The 17581-nt window shown below is 37.1% G+C and overlaps 1 protein-coding gene across 2 annotated transcripts in view; it reads right to left on the reverse strand.

Moving 5' to 3' along the window:
* Positions 1–15085, reverse strand: part of BBS7 (Bardet-Biedl syndrome 7) — a 49863-nt gene extending 34778 nt beyond the window's left edge. Inside the window, exons 1-5 of one of the 2 annotated variants that reach the window (XM_017497584.2) lie at positions 14844–15084; positions 12635–12700; positions 7660–7722; positions 5312–5487; positions 2763–2949 (exon numbers count right to left, since the gene is read on the reverse strand). In XM_017497584.2, the coding sequence (XP_017353073.1) occupies positions 2763–2949; positions 5312–5487; positions 7660–7722; positions 12635–12700; positions 14844–14879 (528 nt within the window). In that variant the 5' untranslated portion in view covers positions 14880–15084. Of the gene's footprint in view, positions 1–2762; positions 2950–5311; positions 5488–7659; positions 7723–12634; positions 12701–14843 lie in introns of both variants that reach the window. The other variant, XM_017497587.2, reaches the window with a different exon arrangement.
* Between the last annotated feature and the right edge of the window lie 2496 nt (positions 15086–17581).

The following is a 17581-nucleotide window of genomic DNA, read 5'->3' on the forward strand; positions in this document are numbered from 1 at the left end:
AAACATTTAAAATAATCTCTACCTTCAATAAATTTTAAATACACTGTTTGCCTGAAAACTTGACACTGGTAGATTTTCCTATCAAGTCTCTAGGAACATATTATGCCCTCTGTCCTCTCTAGGTTAACTGGAGGGCTTTAACTTAGAATACATCCAAACATTTTAACAGACACAAAGTTACTTCCTAAGGACAATTTTGGCCTGGCCTTTGGGTATTCCCAAAATCTGCTCCTGTTAGAGGCAGAATGACCAGCTACTTAGATAAGAAAACAAGCTAGGTTCTTTTATTCCTGTTTTTCAATTTTGTTACTTGTAATGCTTGTCATTTTGAGTATTTATGGTGCTGTTAAAGAATGAGGTAGAAGTACTTATACGCACATGGAAAAAATATCCATTATATTTAATTCAATGAAAATGAAATTTTAAAAATTATAGTAAATATCATATATTTTTGGGTTTTTTTTTTGACATGGAGTCTCACTCTGTTGCCCAGGCTAAAGCGCAATGGTGTGATCTCAGCTTGCTGCAACCTCCGCCTTCCGGTCTCCTGTCTCAGCTGCCTGTGTAGCTGGACTACAGGCGCAGTCCACCATGCCCGACTAAGTTTTGTATTTTTAGTAGAGACAAGGTTTCACCATGCTGGCCAGGCTGGTCTTGAACTCCTGATCAGGTGATCCATCTGCCTCAGCCTCCCACAGTGCTGGGATTATAGGCATGAGCCACTACACCAGGCCTAAAAATTTTTAATGTTTATTTAGAACACATAAGAGAGCCATATGCTTTATCTTTTTATTTTTATTTTTTTTTGAGCTAGGGTCTGGCTCTGTCACCTAGGCTGGAGTACATGCAGTGTAATGGTGTGGTCATAGCTGACTGCAGTCTCGACCTCCTGGGCCCAAGTGATCTTCCCATCTCAGCCTCCTGAGTAGCTGGGACTACTGGCATGTACCACCATGCCCAGCTAAATTTTTTTTTTAAGAGGTGGGGGTCTCACTACGTTACCCACACTAGTCTTGAATTCCTGGACTCAAGCCATCCTCCAACTTCGGCCTCCCAAAGTGCTGGGGTAATAGGCCTGAGCCACTGCACCCAGCCTGCTTTATCTTTTATTTAAAATATCATTTTCAAATTTACAGATATCTACACTTAACTATATAAACACAAAAGAATATACACAAAACTGTTAAAAAGAAGCAACCTCTGGAATAATGGATTACTTACAAAGATAGATAAGGAGTGAGAAAGACCTATGCAGTGCAGAGGGAAATACTTCAACTCTTTATTTTCTACAAATCTTTAGTAATTTTTTTGAAATAATAAGCATATGGATCTCTTGTCAAACAAAGCAGAATCCTAAAATTCAGTCAATTTCCAATTGAATACTAAACAGCTCCTGTTAAAAGCCTGTTCAAAACAGTTCATATTTAAAAGCATGGGCTACAGGGGAAATTAATCATTCATAACTCTAAAAAGAACCTTTCTTCTTTTGTTTTTTTTTCCCCCTCGTTTTTCTTGAGATGGAGTCTCCCTCTGTTGCCCAGGATGGAGTACAGTGGCATGATTTCAGCTCACTGCAACCTCTACCTCCTAGGTTTGAGCAGTTCTCGTGCTTCAGCCTCCTGAGTGGCTGGGATTACAGCGGTGCACTACGACACCTGGCTTTTTTAGTAGAGACGGGGTTTCACCATGTTGGCCAGGCTAGTCTCAAACTCTTGGCTTCAGGTGATCTTCCTGTCTCAGCCTCCCAAAATGCTGGGATTACAGGTGTGAACCACCACGCCCAGCCTAAAGTGAATCTTTAACATTACTTTGTCCCGCCCAGGGGGACAAAGTAACAAAGTTTTTACCTATAAGGTAAAAACCTTATAGGATCCCTGGATCTTTTCTTCTACAAAAGGGCTGATGCCAAGAAATGGCCATTTGACTATGGAATTCCAAAGACTGAGATAACCTGTGGTGGCATGAGCTTCACAGCTAAAATTTTTGATCAATTGCACCAACCATTATCAGCCTCTTTCTGATCCAATTCATCGGTTACATGCTATTTACATTTAAACATTATTTTAAGCATCCAATAGAGTGAGAGTGTGTGTGTGTGTTATGTCTGTGCATTTTATTGAAAGCCACTCTCAAAAAGATATAGTGGTAACTAATATTACCCATAACAATGACCTGAAGCAGTTGTTTTAGCCAATCATGGTTTTTACCAGAAATATAAGGACATCAAAATGATTTTTCCTTCCATCACTCATTCCGTTATCCAACAAATATTTACTAAGCACTTATTCCATATACTGCCATACATGCTGGATAAACTCAAATTATATAACACCCTCTCCCCAACCCAATTTCTTCTTTTAATTTCATTTTTTGGGGAAGAGGAAGGTGATGGAAGAAAAAAAACTAAACAAAAAGGCAGGTAAAAGTTCTCTGTAGTCAAAGTACTCCATTCTGATAATAGCTCATAAATTGTGCATGGTGAAGCAAAAAATATCCTTTTTCTTCTAAATATCCTTCTCTAAAAATGCAAAAGATCCACCTGACAGCCTTACTAAAAAAAAAAAGAAAAGAAAAACGAAAAAAAACACATTTGACTCAAGTTAAAAAAAAATTGTGTCAAGTTATTTAAAAATTGTTTCCAGATATTTTATATAGGCACTTAAAACAGTAACCACTACAGTAATTTATCTCAAGTACATAATGTTCACCAATATTCTTTCACATAAATTATAGAAAATTAGAAAAATACAAATAACAGCAACCTGTAAAACTCTGAGAACTCTGTCCTGGCAGGCCAATACAGGTGTGATTCGAGATAATCTTTCCACTGGAAGGCAGATGACATCATTGATTTTATCCCCAGAGAGGTAATAATGTTGGTCTTTGCAGTCACAATAATGGTTATAGATGTAACTTGCACTGAGAAAGAGGTCTGAGCCAGATATGTGCCTGAGAACATTAAAATAGTAATTTTAAAAAATAAGCACAGGTACTGAATTTTTTTCAGAGATAAAATCAAAACAATCTATACAGTTTACTAACATTTTATTACAGAATTAGAGAACACAGTTTTTAAAACTTTCTCCTACCTAATTTCTAGTCTTTTTGGTACAACACTGTTTTCTACTTTGAACGCTGAAAATGAGGATGTTAAGGCCTCAGGCTTCTCAATAAAAACTGAGCTCAGAAAAATGGAAAACAAAGACAAGATAATGATAATTTAATTGTCTATGTCCAAAGACAATTAATATGTCAAAAAATGACTTCTTTGTGTACTATGTGCCAAACACTATCTTAAGTGATTTTTATGTGTTAGATCAATTAATCATCATAACTCTATAAAACAGGGACCATTATTATTCCTTTTTACAGGTGAATAATAAAATGTTAAATAACTTGCTGAATGGCACCTAATTATTAAATAGTAGATTAGATTGCAACTCAGTGTTTTGCTCTGTAGTTAGCTTTCTTACTACCACGCTAAATTGCCTGAAAAAGTCTATTTTAAGTGACTTTACTCAAACAAAATGATAAACAGCTGAGAAAAAAAATTTCATTAGAACTTTATCTTGAAAAAGAAATGAAAATAAGTTCATTTCAAATTACACTGAAGAAAATTTAGATAATAGTCATAACTATGTTCAAATTCTTAGACTGAATCAAGTTTTCACTTAGATGAGCTAAAATTTTTTGACAAAAATTATGTAAGTGTGATATATTTTTCACTTCTAGATTGCTATTACCATATTTATCATAGAGGGTAATTTTATTTGAATGTTTCACACATTCCTCTACCTCCAAGTTCTATTTAAAATTTTTTATATTAAAATTATTTTCTGAAGAGCTTATCCTATAACAATCTTCACTGATTTTCTCTTCTTCAGTTAAGTGGCCTCACTTTGTGGCTCTGCCTATGATTGAATAGTCCTCTAATATTTTTATCAACTTCATGACATTCTCTATATTTTTCAAAATTTTTAATTCCATTTTGAAACCAATCTGTATTATATTTGCATTATATTGGCCAAAGTACTATTTAACAATCACTATTGTTGACGTGAGTGGTGACACATGGCAGCATTAAGCAGGAAAGGATGAGTGGTGACTAATGTTAAGTGGTCAGATTCCTTACTGAATATCTTCAAGTTATAACTTTTGTTTTCCTATAAAACATTATAAATGTGGGGATTCAGACAATTTTCAAAAAGTGAGTAAAGAACTTTTTTTTTTTAATTTCTTCTTTTTTTTCCCAGCACAGGGTAAAGAACTTTTCTATCCCATCTTTGCTACTCTAGTCAAAACATTTAAGAAACCACTTAAAGAGACTATTACTGGGAAATTTCTTATCATTCTCACGCTACTATCTATATACCTGTCTGAATGTAGAGTTATGCTACTAACATATTACTTTTAGTATTTCACAACTATCATTGGCCATGTCTATCTACAAGTGTATTTTTAAAGTGTTACTATTTTTGTTAAATCACTTGAAATTACATATTTCCACTTATCATTGTTTAATTGTTACCTAATTTCACCAAGCCAACGTTTTACATCCCAAACATCAGGAGATGTGCTGTGCACTATACAGAACTCTGGACTGAATAGTAGTTTCCAACTTAAGAGTCTGGCTGATTACATAATTTGACTGCACTAGATTCAAATAAAGAACTTAAAAAATAAAAATAAAACCTACTTCTGATTACTCCGATTCAGCAGGTATGAGGTAGGACAAGGAATTGTTTAACTGTCCCATGGGATTCTCCTAAGCAGCACATTTAAGAAACAATGAATTAGATGAAATTTAAAGCCCTTTTCAGCTCCCTGTGATTCAAAAACTAATATATGAATTGCAAAATTTCACATATCAGGAAGACATTAAGGGAGTTATATTTCACTTACCTGATATACCTGAAATTATACCCTATTGATAGTCACTGACTTTGAAAGCCAGCCTTTTAACATCATAATGCTACCTGAAAACCAGATCTAACAAAAATAGCCAAGGAACATAAAGCTAAATACCTAGAGATTTCTTTTCCATTTTTTTCCATACCTTGATCATGAATCAAAACTGAACCAAGTAGTCAAAATGATTGTATGAGTAGTATAAAGTTCTTTTAAAAAAAAATTCAACAACCCACTGAATATTGGTTGTAGGTCAAATTTAGTTTCTGACTAATAAAATACCTTTAGTTAATTTTATTTTCCAGAAAGCCTATTAAGACATGATGCTTAATCAATTGCCTTACATCTATCCAAAATATTATAAATAAGTATGTAAAAATACAAAAGAGAACAAGTGACATACATAGCTTTAATGCTTTCTGTGAGGTTTGTTTCAAAAGAGAGAAACTGTTTTCCTCTTTTTGTGAAGCCTCTAATCTCAGATGCTGCAGCAATAAAAATTTTTTCCTGAGGTGTGCTGAGAACTCCTCCCAGTTCCAGCCTTGCAATCTTCTGTCCCGGTAGAGTCTTGAACACTGCCTGAAAAAAATCATTCAGGAAAAAAGTACACAAATTATTTTATTGTGAGCACTTTCCTTTACCATAGAAAATGTTATGATTTTAAATTTGCAAATATTATAGTTCCACTATATAGAAATCATTTTAGATAGTAATCTATTTACTTTAGGTCTTCAAGTTTTTTTGCTATACTTAACTTTTAAATATATATTCCCACACATATTTGAATGATGTCACTGAAATCTAAATCCTTGCAATTCAATGTATGGTTCACTAAGCAGCAATGTTAGCATCACTAAATTTATTTAAAATGCAGCCTCTAACTGAATGAACCTCTGTATTTTAACAAGATTCCCCAGCTGGTTCCTATGCATATTGAAGTTTGAGAAGCACTGGCTTACACAATACTCCTAATGAACAGGGACGTCCATTTGGCAAATTATTATTATTATTTTTTTTTATTTTACTTTAGGTTCTGGGGTACATGTGCAGGTCATGCAGGGTTGTTGCATAGGTGCATACTATGTCCCACATTTCTCCCTGTGTTATCCCTCCCCACCCTTCCCACCCTGCACTGTCTCTCCCCAGCATCCCCCAACTGCCCCCAGTGTGTGTTGCTCCTCTCCCTGAGTCCAAGTGTTCTCATTGTTCAATACCTGCCTATGAGTGAGAACATGCAGTGTTTGGTTTTCTGTTCTTGTGTCAGTTTGCTGAGAATGATGGTTTCCAGATTCATCCAAGTCCCTACAAAGGACACGAACTCATCATTTTTTATGGCTACATAGTATTCCATGGTGTGTATATGTGCCACATTTTCTTGGTCCAGTCTATCATTGATGGGCATTTGGGTTGGTTCCAGGTCTTTGCTATTGTAAATAGGGCTGCAATGAACATGTGTGTGCGTGTGTCTTTATGGTAGAATTCTTTAATGAGGTTCAATGAACATATTTAACACTTCAATCATCTTTTAAAAATAATCTTTCCTGACTTTTTTACAATTTTTATAAATTTTCTTTTTACTTTTTTCCTTTTTTCCTTTTTTTTTTTTTTTTATAGAGATGGGGTTTCACCATGTTGGCCAGGCTGGTCTCGAATTCCTGACCTCAGGTGATCCGCCCGCCTTGGCCTCCAAAGTGCTTGGATTACACGCGTGAGCCACCATGCCCGGCCTACAATTTTTATAAATTTTCATAGCAAAGGACTATAGAAATTACTGAAAATGTGAATGTATGACTTAATACCTATAATCACATATCTATTTAACTGAAAACAATATTCATTTCATTAATTTTTTCATGGTTATTTTCCATTTTATTATTTGTACCTCCACTTCTGCCCCATGACTTTATACATAGAGAATAAGTTATCTGGAAGAATATAAATAATGGAAACACTGGGTTTCTGGTGGTTGTTACTCTCTTCATCTTTTTGCTAATTCCATGTAATATATAATGAATACCAGAATTCACACTTAAGACTCATCATTCCTAAATTATGACCTATAAATATGATAATGCAATAATAATAATAATAACTTCCTTGATTAGGTTAAGTGGAAAAGGTTGTGGGTTAGTTGCTTCCACGATTACATTATGCTATATAAGATTCTTTTTTAGCAGACTAGAGAAATTTCCTGATGGCTTTGAAGAATTAGATTACCATGTTGTGAGAAGGACTGTGAGGACCATACAGCAAGAAATTTTAGAGGCCCCAAGGAACTGAGAGCAGCAGCCCCTGGCTTATGGATGGCAGAAGTGAGGACCTCAGTCCTATAACAGCAAAGAACTGAGTTCTGCAAACAACCACATGAGCTTGGAATATGACCCCACACTCTAGAAAGAAACACAGCTCAGCTGACACCTAAATTGCAGCCAAGTGAAACCTTGAGCACAAACCTCTGTGCCACAGAAACTGTTAATTAATAAATGTGTGTTGTGTTAAGCACCTAAATTTGAGGTAATATATTACACAGCATAGAAAAGTAACCCACCACCACAGGATGCTGAAGATGCCTTACAACTAGCTAGCAAGTAATTTTTGTGCTGCCTGCAGACTCATACCTCATGTAACTACTTCCCTCAGAATCCATTTTCCATTATCTGTATTTTAGGAAATGTTTAACCTAGTATTATTCAATAAGTAGTGCAATCTCTTTTAGTAAACCACTGTTCCTCTTCAAAAAGCTATACTTACCACTGCTTCTCCTTTCTTCATGCCAAAGCACATAACTACCCCATCATGATCTCCAATAACCACCTGTAATAGATTGAAGAGAATCTAAAATTACTATTATTAATATTATGCCCTAATAATTATGTACAGGGAAAGCAAGATTCTTAAAATATAAATATTGACTTAACAGAGATCAGAAAATCTAGGAAAGAAACCCCCCCACACACACACAAAAAAAAAATCCTCAAAAGAACAAGAAAGAGCCCAAAGAGAAGGATATGGAGTCACTGGAAAAGTAACTGGCCATATATTTTGTTCCTACAATGTTAATAGGACAACACAATATGTTTTGTTTTGTTTTAACTTTTATTGTAGGTTCTGGGAGTCCATATGCAGGCTGTTACAAAGGTATGCTGTCGGACAACAGAATTATGGACAGAAATGCCCACAAAGTAATTTTTCTTTGTAATTGGAACATAAGAACATTTTAAGATTAACTTTAAAAACAGATTATCAAATGAGGTTATGACTGACATTTTTAATAATTTTTAAAACCTTTTTAAAAGAAAAATTTTATTTTTTTTTTTAGAGACAGGGTTTCACCATGTTGGCCAGGCTGGTTTCGAACTCCTGACCTCAAGTGATCCACCTGCCTCAGCCTCCCAAAGTACTGGGATTACAGGTGTGAACCACTGCGCCTGGCCAAAAAATTTTAATATAAGAAAATGCGCAAAATATTATAATGAATTATCATGTGCCCATCACCTAGTTGCAGCAATTATCAACATGTAGACAATGAATTATTTTGAAATAAATATAGAGGGACATTTTAACACTTCCTCAAAAGTAGGTATCAAACAACCTTGGACCAGTACTTGTTCACGGCCTGTTGGTTACCTGGCCATATAGCAGGAGGTCGGCAGTGGGCAAGGGATCATTTACACACTGAGCTCCGGCTCCTGTCAGATCAGCAGTCATTAGATTCTCATAGGAGCACAAACCCTACTGTGAACTGCGCGTGGTTGCATACTCCTTATGAGAATCTAACTAATGCCTGATTATCTGAGATGGAACACAGTTTCATCACAAAACAATCCCAGCCCCACTGGTGGAAAAAGTGTCCCAAAAAACTGGTCCCTGGTGCCAAAAATGCTTGGGACCACTGGTTTAAAAAACTACTCAACAAGTTTAGGCATAGTATCAAATAGAAAGAGTCACAATCAACTGGAAAAGTTATTTAAATATCCCTCCTTATTTTCAACTATGTATCTGTGTAAATTAGGTCTTCAAATACGTCAACCAAAACAACATATCACAACAGATTGCAGTAAACAAATATAAAAATCTATATGTGTTTGCTTATGCCAGACATTAAACAAGTTGCCAAAAGTGTAACACAATGACACTATACCCACTATATTCTTTTTTGTTTTGAAAACAAGTTACTTTTCATAAAGACGTGTTATTTATGCAAACATGTAATAAGTTTATTCTTTTTTAAATAAATAGTTTAAGCATTTCTCAGTTTTCACTTTAATAAAGTATTGATACATATAACTTACATAAACAAATGTTCTTTGGGATCCTCAATCATTTAATTGTGCAAAGGGGTGCTGAGAACAAAAAGTTTGAGAAGTGCTAATCTAGTAGAATTAATATAATAAATGACAATCAGAAATCTATTGGTTTATCATTTTTATTCATTTAATTTTATTTTTTAATTGACAACAGTTGTACATATTCAAGGGGTACATAGCAATGTTTCAATACATATATACCGATCACATTAGTATAATTAGCATATCCATCATCTAAAATATTGATCATTTCTTTTGTTGGGATCACTCAATATCTTCTTTTTAGCTATTTGAAACTATATATTGTTAACCATAGTCATCCTACAGTGGTATAGACTACTTGAGCTTATTCTTCCTATCTAGCTATAATTTTATATCCTTTAAGAAACATCACCCTATCCCTCCCTTCCCTCGACTCTTTGCAGCCTCTAGCAACCTCTGTCCTACTTTTTACTTTAATGTGACCAACATTTTTTTTTAGCCTCCAGATGTGAATGAGAACATGTGGTGTTCAACTTCCTGTTCTTGGCTTATTTTGCTTAACATAATGTCCTCCAGTTCCATCCATGTTACTGCAAATGACAGGATATCATTCTTCTTTTTTTTTTTTTNGCTTCAAAACTTGTCACCCAGGCTGTGGCAATGATGCAATATCGGCTCACTGCAACCTCAGCCTCCTGGGTTCAAGTGATTCTCCTGCCTCAGCCCCCTGAGTGGCTAGAATTACAGATGCCTGCCACCATGCCCACTTAAATTTTATATTTTTAGTACAGATGGGGTTTCGCCATGTTGGCCAGGCTGGTCTCAAACTGCTGACCTCAGATGATCTGCCCGCCTCAGCCTCTCAAATGTTTGGGATTACAGGTGTGATCCCTGGCCAGGATTTCATTCTTATTCATTGCTGAATAATATGCCACTATATATATATATATATATATATATATATATATATATGCATACATACATATATACCACATTTTTTATACATTCATCTGTTAAACACCCGCATTGATTCCATATATTAGCTACTATGAACAGTGCTTCAATAAAACATGGGAGCAAAGTTGTCTTTTTGATATAATGATTTCTTTTCCTTTTGGTAAATTCCCAGTGGTGGGGTTGCTGGATCATATTGCAGCCCTATTTGTAGTTTTTGAAAAATCCTACATACTGTTCTCTATAGTGGCTGTTCTAGTTTACATTTCTACCAACGGTATATAAGAGTTTCCTTTCTCCACATTCTTGCCATTATTTTTTGTTGTTGTTTTCTTGTCTTTTTTATAATAGCCATTCTAACTGCGGTAAGATGATACCTCATTGTGGTTTGATTTACATTTCCCTGATTAATGATGTTAAGTATTTTTTCATATTTTTTGTCCATTTGTATGTATTCTTTTGAGAAATGTCTGTTTAGATCATTTGCCCAGTTTTTAATCAGATTGCTTGTTTGTTTGCTATTGGTATGTTTGAGTTCCTTGTATGTTCTGGATATTAATTCCTTGTTGGGTGAGTAGTTCACAAATATTTTAAATCCCATTCTATAGGTTGTCTTTTCATTCTTGTTGATTGTTTCCTTTCCTGTGTAGAAGCTTTTTGGTTTGATGTGAACCCATTTGTTTATTTTTGCTTTTGATGTCTTATTCACTAAATATTTTCCCAGACCAATGTCCTAAAGCAATTCCTTTTTGTTTTCTTCTAGTAATTTTATCACTTTAGGTCTAACATTTAGGTCTTTTTTTTGATACGACGTCTCAGTCTGTCACCCAGGCTGGAGTGCAGTGGCGTGATCTCAGCTCCCTGGAACCTCTGCCTCCTGGGTTCAAGCGATTCTCCTGCCTCAGCCTCCTGAGTAGCTGGGATTACAGGTGCCTGCCACCATCACCAGCTAATTTTTTGTACTTTTAGTAGGGATGGGGTTTCACCATGTTGGCCAGGCTGGTCTTAAACTCGTGACCTCCAGTGATCCACTTGCCTCGGCCTCCCAAAGTGCAGGGATTATAGGCATGAGCCATCACGTCTGGCCACATTTAGGTTTTTGATCCATTCTGTGTTCATTTTTATACAGGGTGAGAGGTGGGAGTCTTGGTTTCATCCTTCTGCATATGAATATCCAGTTTATCCAGAACCATTTATTGAAGAGGCTGTCCTTTCCCCATGAGTATTCTTGGCTCTTTTGTCAAAAATCAGTTGGTTGTAGATATGTGGATTAATTTCTGAGTTCTCTACTCTGTTTCATGTTCTATGTGTCTGTTTTTATGCCAGTATCAGGCTGTTTTGGTTATTACAACTTTGTAGTATATTTTGAACTCTGGTAGTGTAATACCCCAGCTTTGTTCTACTTGCTCAGGATTGCTTTGGCTATTTGGGGTCTTTGTGGTTCCATACAAATTTCAAGATTGTTTTTTCTTTCTGTGAAGAATGTCATTGGTATTTTGACAGAGATTGCATTAAATCTGTAGATTGCTTTGGGTGGTACTCTCATTTTAACAATATTAATTCTTCTAATCCATGAACATGGGATGATGTTTTTCCATTTGTTTGTATCCTCTTTAATTTCTTTCATAAGTGTTTTATAGTTTTCCTTGTAGAGGTCTTTCATTTCCTTGGTTAATTTATTCCTAAGTATTTTATCAATTATAATTGGGATTGTGTTCTTGGTTTCTTTCTCAGCAATTTTGTTGTGTATGGAAACATTACTAATTTTTATACATTAATTTTGCATCCTGCAACTTTACTGGATTCATTTGTCAGTTCTAGGAATTTTTTGATAAAGTCTTTAGGTTTTTATATATATAGGATTATGTCATCTGCAAACAGAGATATTCTGACTTTCCTTTCCAATCTGGGTACTTTATTTCTTTTTTTTATAATTGCTCTAGCTAGGACTTCTAGTACTATGTGGAATTGTTGATTCATCTTGCTAAAATGTTGATGTATCAGAATAAAATATGTTTTCCAGCTATTAAAATACTTGGCTAGTCTACCAAGAAACCATAATAATCTTGTGAAAATCACAGGATCGATATTTCTGTAAACATAATCAATATTGTTAATTAAATATAAAGTTCAACATCAAAATAATGACTTTAGAGAACGTTTAAAGAGAGCATTTTCTTTATATCTTATTCTGCTTTATATTTCTTTGTTCATATACACATCTGATACACAGAAAAAATGGAGTATGGTTTTTAAGTCTGCTTACACTATTTACTAATGGTATATAATAATTTTAATGTCCAAGAAAATTATTGTCTATAAATATCCCTTGGTATTCCAATCTCTGTTCAAATTAAAAAAAAAATCATTTCCATTTTAAAATTAGCATTTTTAAGAGAATAACTTAATAGTAAAGAAGGAAATAGGAGCCTCTCCTCTGTCAGTGCTAGGGAATAATAGAGAAATCAGAATCTGTACAGTACCTTTTGTGTAGCTCTGTGTCTGGAGGCAGGAAGTAGCTTCATAGTCTTCTGAGATGTTACTCCCACCTAAAGAAAAACACCAGCCACCTAATGAATTTAATTTGAAGTTATTACAGAGATTAAAATGATCAGCAGATTTAGGTTACAGTGAACATTTTTGTTAAACTGAAATTAGTGATATAACTATTATTACCAGTAATTAACTTATTTTCTAATGAAATATGTCACATTGGTCAGAATACATACAGGAAACAACCAAAATAGTAAAATTTATCCTATAAAGTTGTCAAGCCAAAAATAGTTGTGTAAGATGACTGGCAAGATGCTTTATTAAAAAATATCTCTAGAAGCCTTCTTTTCCAACTGCATACAGTTGTTCTGTAAAGTGATTCAAGATCTTTGAAAATAGATTATAGTTATTAAAAATGCAACATAAGACCACATGCAGTGGTTCATGCCTATAATTGCAGCACTCTGGGAGGCCAAGGTGGGAGAATCACTTGAGCCCAGGGTTTCAACACCATCTAGGCAACACAGGGAGACTCTGTCTCTACAAAAATAATAAACTGGCTGGCATGGTTGTGCATGCCTGTAGGCCTAGCTACTTGGAAGGCTGAAGCAGGAGGATAACTTGAATCCAGAAATTTGAGGCTGTAGTGAGTCGTGATCATGCCACTGTACTCCAGACTGGCTGGGTGACAGTGCAAGACCCTGTCTCAAAAAAAAAAAAGCAACATAGAAGATTTCTGCTAAAATACCAAACATGATGATGGCCATAATATCCAATCTAACGGATGAAAAAGATTATTTTGCAAAAAAACACAAAAGATGAAAACAGCAAGGAACCGTCACTCAGGTGTATTGTTAGGAGAGGAGGATGGGACCAATGGAAGCGAAATTGGTGAAAACAGCGGATCATGATAAAACGTTCATATAGTATAAATGACTTTATTCTGCATTCCAGAAACTTGTATTAAAGTAATCTGCTTAGATTTGTATTTCTGAAGCATCAGTCTAGCAAATGATGTGAAGGATGGCTTGGAGGGAGATGAAGCTGGAGTTCAGGAGCCCAGTCTGGAGGCTACTTCAATTATTCAAGCAAGAGAAGATGAGAACCCAAATGAGGGTCAGAGAGATAGAAGATATGGGACAGATTCAAGAGATATTTGGGAGTTAAAAGCAGCAAGATGTGGTGATCAGTTGTATATAGAGGATATTAAGGTGGGAAGTACTTAGCAGAAACCCCTAGAAAATTGACTCAGCAAACGTTTGTGCCATTAGCTAAAATGAGATGACCAAAAAAGATGAGGAGGAATTGGGGTAAGAGAGAATTTTAAGGCTGAAAGAAATTCTGAAAGGCAATGTGGTGTAACAAAAATAACACCAGTTCTGGAGTCCGAGACTTTGATTCAAACAGCAACTCCCTAGTATGCTAAATTCTTAGCATAAACTGGATGCACATTGAACTGTTGTTTTTTGTTTGTTTTTTCCTTTCAAGACTGTCTCACTCTGTTGCCCAGGCTGGAGTGCAGTGGCGTGATCTCGGCTCACTGCAGCCTCCGCCTCCCGAGCTCAAGCGATTCTCCTGCCTCAACCTCCAGAGTAGCTGGTATTACAGGCGCGCACCACCACGCCCGGCTAATTTTTGTAGTTTTTGTGGAGAAGAGGTTTAACCATGTTGGCCAGGCTGGTCTCAAACTGCTGACCTCCTGTGACCCGCCCGCCTCTGCCTCCCAAAGTGCTGGGATTACAGGCGTGAGCCACTGCCCCGGGCCTAGTTTTCATTGCTTTTATTATGATCTGCCTGGTGCGGTCCAGCTCACAGTAAAAAACAAACAAATGCCACGTGCTCGGGAGAAGGAGATTCAGGATACAGAGGCCTTCAGGCAGCCTCGCCTGAGGAGAAGGAGAAGGGTCCCGGGGGGAATCCAGGATCAGACTGTGTCAGTACATTCAGGGTATCCTCAGGTACCGTCAGGAGCCGCACCGCGGGTGCCTGCGCCGCTTTTTCCCAGTCTCCGCGGACCGTCACAGACACATGGGAGCTGCCCAAAGGCGGGGCGCTGGGAGGGTAGCACCCAACACGGCTCCTTAGCCTCCGCACCCGCTGCTGGCGACCCAGACTTATCTCAGTGGAAGCAAGGAATCCTCTCTGGGAGGGAGCTGGGCTTGTCCAGCTCCGGCACCCGCCCCATCCCTTGGGGTTTACCTGTAAATAATCCATTCGGTTTAAAATCACATCCATGATGACGACGTGGAAGGGATAGGCAGCGCCGGACAAGAACAGGAGGGACAGAGGCTTTGGGCCCTCAGGCCTCCGAACTAGTCAGAAAGCCGCCGGCACCCACTCACAGGCCAGCCCCAGCAACCGCGCCCACGTCCCGGGCAGCACAGGCTGGGCTACAGGGTAGCGGCGTCCGGCGTGACGTCAGTACGCTGCTGCGAGTGGCTCCCGGACGAAGATGAAGGCTCGCCCCTTTCCCGAAGCACCGCCCACTGACAGCGCGTTCCAATCAGAGGCGGGGAGGAACCAAGGACGCGAGGTACCGTAGACCCAGGGCGGTTTCCACAGAGACCACAGACGCAGGCTTGGCTCCAACCTCACCGCTGCTCAGAGCTAATCCTCGGCTTCTTTACTCATCGCTGTAGAAGAAACTAGTTAAGCCTCCGTAGATTCTGACCGATTTCACTCCGACACTGGAAAGGGCAGCAGTTCTCAAACTTTTGGCCTTAGGACTCCTTTACGAAACTCTTAAAAACCATTGAGGACCACAAAGACCATTTGCTTTTGGTGGGTTTTCTCTCATTTTTAATTTTTTAAAATTTCAGTAGTTTTGGGGGTAAAGGTAGGTTTTGGTTACATGGATGAGTTCTTGAGTGGCAAATTCCGAGATATTAGTGCACCCGTCGTCACCCAACATGTAGTCTTTTATCCCCCATTCCCCTCCCAATCTCCTCCCTACCTGGAGTCCCCAGAGCCCATTAAATCACTCTGTAAGTTTTTGCATCCTCATAACTTAGCCCCCACTTATAAGTGAGAACATGCAGTATTGGATTTTCTATTCCTGAGTTACTTCACTTAGAAGAATGGCCCCTAGCTCCATCCAAGTTGCTGCCAAAAGACGTTATTTCTTTCTTTTTTTTTTTTTTTTGAGACGGAGTTTCGCTCTTGTTACCCAGGCTGGAGTGCAATGGCGCGATCTCGGCTCACCGCAACCTCCACCTCCTGGGTTCAGGCAATTCTCCTGCCTCAGCCTCCCGAGTAGCTGGGACTACAGGTGTGCGCCACCATGCCCAGCTAATTTTTTTTGTATTTTTAGTAGAGACGGGGTTTCACCATGTTGACCAGGATGGTCTCGATCTCTTGACCTCGTGATCCACCCGCCTCGGCCTCCCAAAGTGCTGGGATTACAGGCTTGAGCCACCGCGCCCGGCCAAAAGACGTTATTTCTTTACTTTTTATGGCTGAGTATTATTCCATGGTGTATATACACTACATTTTCTTTATCCACTTGTTAGTCAGTGGTCAGTGGGCGCTTAGGTTGGTTCCATATCTTTGCAATTGCGAATTGTGCTGCTATAAACATGCGTGTACATTTGTCTTCTTTCATATAATGACTTCTTTTTCTGGGTAGATACCCAGTAGTGGAATTGCTGGATTGAATGGTATCGCCCCCTTCATTTATTTAAGGAAACTTTATACTGTTTTCCAGAATGATGGTATTAATTTACATCTCCCAGCAGTGTAAAAGTGTTCCCTTTTCACCATATCCGTGCCAACATCTATTTTTTCTGACTTTTTAATAATGGCCATTCTTGCAGGAGTAAGGTGGTATCTCATTGTGGTTTTAATTTGCATTTCCCTAGTGATGTAGTGATGTTGAGTATTTTTTCATATTTGTTAGCTATTTGTATATCTTTTTTTGAGAAATGTCCTTTGACCACTTTTGATGGGATTATTTGGTTTTTCCTCGCTGAGTTGTTTGAGTTTCTTGTAGATTCTGGATATAAGTCCTTTATCAGATGCATAGTTTGCAAATAGTTTCTCGTACTCTGTGGGCTGTTTACTCTGCTGATAATTTCTTTTGCTTTGCACAAGCGTTTTAGTTTAATTAGGTCTCATTTATTTACTTCTGTTTTTGTTGCATTTAGCTAATGTCCAAAAGAGTTTTTCCAATGTTATCTTCTAAAATCTTTATGGTTTCAGGTCTTAGATTTAAGTCTTTGATTCATCTTGAGTTGATTTTTGTGGAAGGTGAGAGATGGGAATCCAGTTTCATTCTTCTACATGTGGCTAACCAGTTTTCCCAGCACCATTTATTGAATAGGGTGCCTTTTCCCCAATTTATGTTTTCATATGCATTGTAGAAGAGTAGTTGACTATAAACACTTGGCTTTATTTCTGGGTTCTCTATTCTGCTTAATTGGCCTATGTGTCTACTTTTTTACCAGTACCATGCTATTTTGGTAACTGGCTTTGCAGTATAATTTGAAGTCTGGTAATGTGATGCCTCCAGATTTGTTCTTTTTGCTTAGTATTTCTTTGGCTATTCAGACTCTTTTTTGGTTCCATATGAATTTTAGAATTTTGTTTTTAACTCTGTGAAAAATAGTAATGGTATTTTGATGGAATTGCACTTAATCTGTGGATTGCTTTGGAAAATATGAAGACAATTTGTTTATATGAGTTATTGATTAGTTTTTACCATATTAGACATTAGAACTGAAAATTAGTGTAGTTTAAAAAACCTTAATGAAAAAAATATTTTCCAAAATAAAAAAATAAAATGAAACTGGCACTGTACACAAATCTATTTTCTGTCCATTTTAATAGTAAACAGGAGGAGCTTCAAATCTGCTACTGCAGTCAATATATTGTTATATGTTGTTTTTGTTCATGTATATGAAGAAAATTTGGTCCAAACTCAACAAGTGGCAGTTTTTTGA

This window comes from Cebus imitator, unplaced genomic scaffold (genome assembly GCF_001604975.1).
Source record: "Cebus imitator isolate Cc_AM_T3 unplaced genomic scaffold, Cebus_imitator-1.0 Scaffold233, whole genome shotgun sequence".
Classification (NCBI taxonomy): Eukaryota; Metazoa; Chordata; class Mammalia; order Primates; family Cebidae; genus Cebus; species Cebus imitator.